We start from the raw sequence: 3,653 nt of genomic DNA on the forward strand, positions 1-3,653 counted from the left end.
CAGCTAAAGATGACATGGATACTTTATTATGGTATAGTATTTAAATATATGCCTGAGAAACACATAATATTGGCCCTTTAAGGTTTTCCTCCTCGTTTTTTTATTTTATTTTTCACTTTCAGTTATCTAGCCTTTTTGTGCAAACTTACAAAGTCAACACTAACTGCTGTTTTTCTTCCTGCAGCACAAATGTTTAATCCATCACGGGTTTTCATCACCAAACATCATTTGCATAATGCCCACTTAGAGGCTGGTTTGGCCCAAATTAAGCAGAAAAATGAGATGACATCTTGTTTGCTTGTACAATACAAGCATAGGCCACTTTTAGGATTGTTGTAGTAAACTAAAACAAAATGATCTGTTTGGGAAAATGCACTGAAGCAATCTGGGTGCTTTAATGTTAGAAGTGTAATTCTGCTGGATCCAAACCAAACATACTACAAAAAGAGATTATAAACCACATTGTGATTGCATAGGTTGAAGTCTAACAACTGTAGATTAAATACAATAAAATGTGTTTTTGCTGCTGGGGTGCACAAGTCCTGATGGAATAAGATAAAATAATATGCAAAAGAAAATCAGATAAAAATGACAACTGGGATGTTAAAGGCAAGAATAAACTATGAAATAAAAACAATTTTGCATTTCCCACCTTGACTTTTTGAGCATTAAACTGCTTTTTTTACCTGTTTGCTTTTTGTGTTTCACACATTGAAACTAATGACTTCAAACACCTTAGCTCTTCTGCTCTTCGTTTTGTTTTCGTTTTGGAAGGTAACAGGCTGAGAATCTGACAGAGAATTACTTCAGGCGCCATTGGAGAAATTGCTTTGACACTTGCATTAGTAATCTGATTAGTTTTTGCAGGGTTTTTGCTCTGCAGCTCCCCTGATCTCTGCATGAGGTAGATTAATGAAAAGCAAAACGAGTCAGCGTACGAGCGATTCTGAATCGTATCGGAAACCATCAACACGGCACAGAAATTAAGCCTGAATGCAGATTTTACTCACTGTTTTTTGATGGTTAAGTGTGAATACTGTAAAGGTGGAAGTCTACATAATGTATCAGGAGCAGCTGTCTATTCACAGCCACCCATCTGTGAAAACAAACCTTTGGTCTCTCTGACTGGTGCCTTTAACCAATGATTCAAATAAACAGGAAAAAGAACCAAATAAAATCAGACATCTAATTTTAATACCAACATGGTAGACTACACAAGAATACAAAATTGTAATTTTGTCTACAGTTGGAACTAGGGATGCACGATATATCGGTATTAACATCGGTATCGGGCCGATAAGTAAAACTGGGCCGATATTAACATCTGATGTTGATTTCCCACTTGTTGCTGTTTGTGTTTCTGTTTTGGGAGCGGAGTTGATTGGTCGAGTGGTACCTGTTTGATCATGATAGTGATGTTGACGAACCAAGTCAGCAGTCTGGTAATTTTTTTACAGTATTGAAAAAAAGACACAAGTGTGTTTGTACATGTATAAAAAGGTTTGTGTAAATATCGATAATCGGTCACAACAGCAATKTCTATATCGGATATTGCTAAAATTTACATCCCAATGCATCCCTAGTTGGAACAAAAAGTCAACTCCTTGGGACTAAATGTAATACAAGTCAACACCTCTTTCACTAACATGCATATTTTATTTATAAAAAAGGGACATTTTTGATCCAAATAATATATAAAGTGTGAAATTAGTTTGCAAAATTTTACCAGTGGAAAACCAAGTCTCACCAAAAACCACGTAACTGGAAATTTTACCATCATTTTCTTTTCTAAATATAGACTCAAAAAATAATTTGTTGAATATACTTTAAGTTATGTCAAATGGTTCAAGTAAATTCAACAAATCTTTTTTTGAGTGATGAGATATAGTAGGAGAATGTGAAACAGCAAGATCTCATTACGAGTAACCTGACTGTAAATAATGAGGAGAGAAAGAGAGGTAGAGTAAGAAACCAGAGTTGGGAGCAAAATATTAATGATTACCTGATGGAAACTAAAGGAGACTGAGCAAATGGCTTCTGACGTTAGCCTTTTTGGACACCTTCCACTTTCTCTGACCTCTTTCCACCTGTCACATTAATGCCGACATCCACCACGACCACGCAGCTCCTAAYTCAGGTGGACAGGCTGTCGCTCTCCACTAATGCTAGCTGCTGTCACAGCTTGACGGTGGATGCTGAATAACTAACCCTCTCCATCACTGCAAGGTTAGACGATTTCCTTCAGCGCATCAACCTGCTACACGCAGCCAAACTCAAACATGTTCCTTCTTAGTCCTTTCTTTTATCTCCACAAAACACAGCAGATGATAGCCGTCTTCTTATCACCTCGTGCCTCAGCGTGCACGCTGCTCATCGCTTTACTCCACACATCCTTAACCCCCGCGCTGCAGCCTGCAGCAGACCAGGCGAGTGATGGTATCTCCATTGATCTATCCAGGTATCAAACACTGCTGTCTGCATGTAAATGTTCTCCAGCATGGGCTTTGGGTTTTGATGCTCCTGATATGAAACAGCATCAGTGTGACCAAGTGAATGAGATTGAAATTACACCTCATCTGGCCAAGGACACGTCTTGCCAAATATGTGTATTCAGAAATAAACTTATTTTGACTGAATAAAAACATACTGCGATTTGGAGAATGTCATAGTACAACTAATGTGTTATTTTTAAACATTCGTTTCAGAAGATCACGTTGTGATTTGAATCTTAAAGTTTAACCAGAAACTTTATTTTATACCGTGTTTTCCTCATATTTTACTGTGACCCTCACCTTGCCGTGGATTTTCTGTGTTTCACTGCTGTCCAGGATGTCCTCTCCTCCTTCTCCAGATGCAACTTTTCTCTGAAGGTGAGCATTTTGCTCCCGTAAGGCAACAATCTGGAGAAAAATAAAGAGATTTTAGATAAAGTATGGAATATTCTTTTGAACAAATATGTTAAAACAATCATTTTAATCACTTTTTTCTAATTTTCACCTCAATTAAAGCACTTTAACAAACCCTACTTATTGTATTTATTTGTAATGCACAATAGAATTATAGTAAAAGTCACCAGCAGCTACAAACAGCTGAAAATGTTTCACTCTAATCTCTTCACCAGCAAAGAAGTAGCTCTCAGAAACAATCCATGTGACGTGCTGTTAGTCTGATTTAATGCATCAAGCTGGGCCTCCTCTTAGGTCTCAGAAGCTTTGGCAAGGTTTTAATCTCTTTATTTAGTCTTCTGAAAGCACTTTTTGTGATGCACTGATATCTGTATCACAACAAGGAAAATCAGCACAGTTTGTGTCSCAACAGAGATGAGCTACTAGAAGGTCATGAAATTAAAGAAGCTTAGTTTTTTTCTCCCCAAACAAACATTTATCAGTGAAATAAAGAAGATAATCAATAGACGAATACCGCTCTCAGGTGACTTTGTTTGGAAGTAAAATCTGATCTTTACCAAGTGAGGATGAGGAGCAGCTTTCCTTGAGTACTCACAGTGAGGAAGAGCACTACAAAGTATGTTTGTTCATTAGTCTGAACAAGGACAAAGTCGTGTCTTCGTATGCTTCCTGTACAATTATTTTGACATCGTCTGTAATTTTTCCAGCTGGGAGATCAAACACAACCCCCCCCCCCCCCCCCCCCCC

At 37.8% G+C, this 3,653-nt stretch overlaps 1 protein-coding gene across 1 annotated transcript in view; it reads right to left on the bottom strand.

Annotated features, from left to right (window-relative positions):
* Positions 1-3,653, bottom strand: part of ppfia2 (PTPRF interacting protein alpha 2) — a gene marked incomplete at its 5' end in the record, with an annotated part of 144,693 nt that overhangs the window by 32,175 nt on the left and 108,865 nt on the right. Inside the window, 1 exon segment of the mRNA XM_014013789.1 lies at positions 2,793-2,900. Within this exon segment, the coding sequence (XP_013869243.1) occupies positions 2,793-2,900 (108 nt within the window).

This window comes from Austrofundulus limnaeus, unplaced genomic scaffold (assembly GCF_001266775.1).
Source record: "Austrofundulus limnaeus strain Quisiro unplaced genomic scaffold, Austrofundulus_limnaeus-1.0 Scaffold106, whole genome shotgun sequence".
Lineage (NCBI taxonomy): Eukaryota > Metazoa > Chordata > Actinopteri > Cyprinodontiformes > Rivulidae > Austrofundulus > Austrofundulus limnaeus.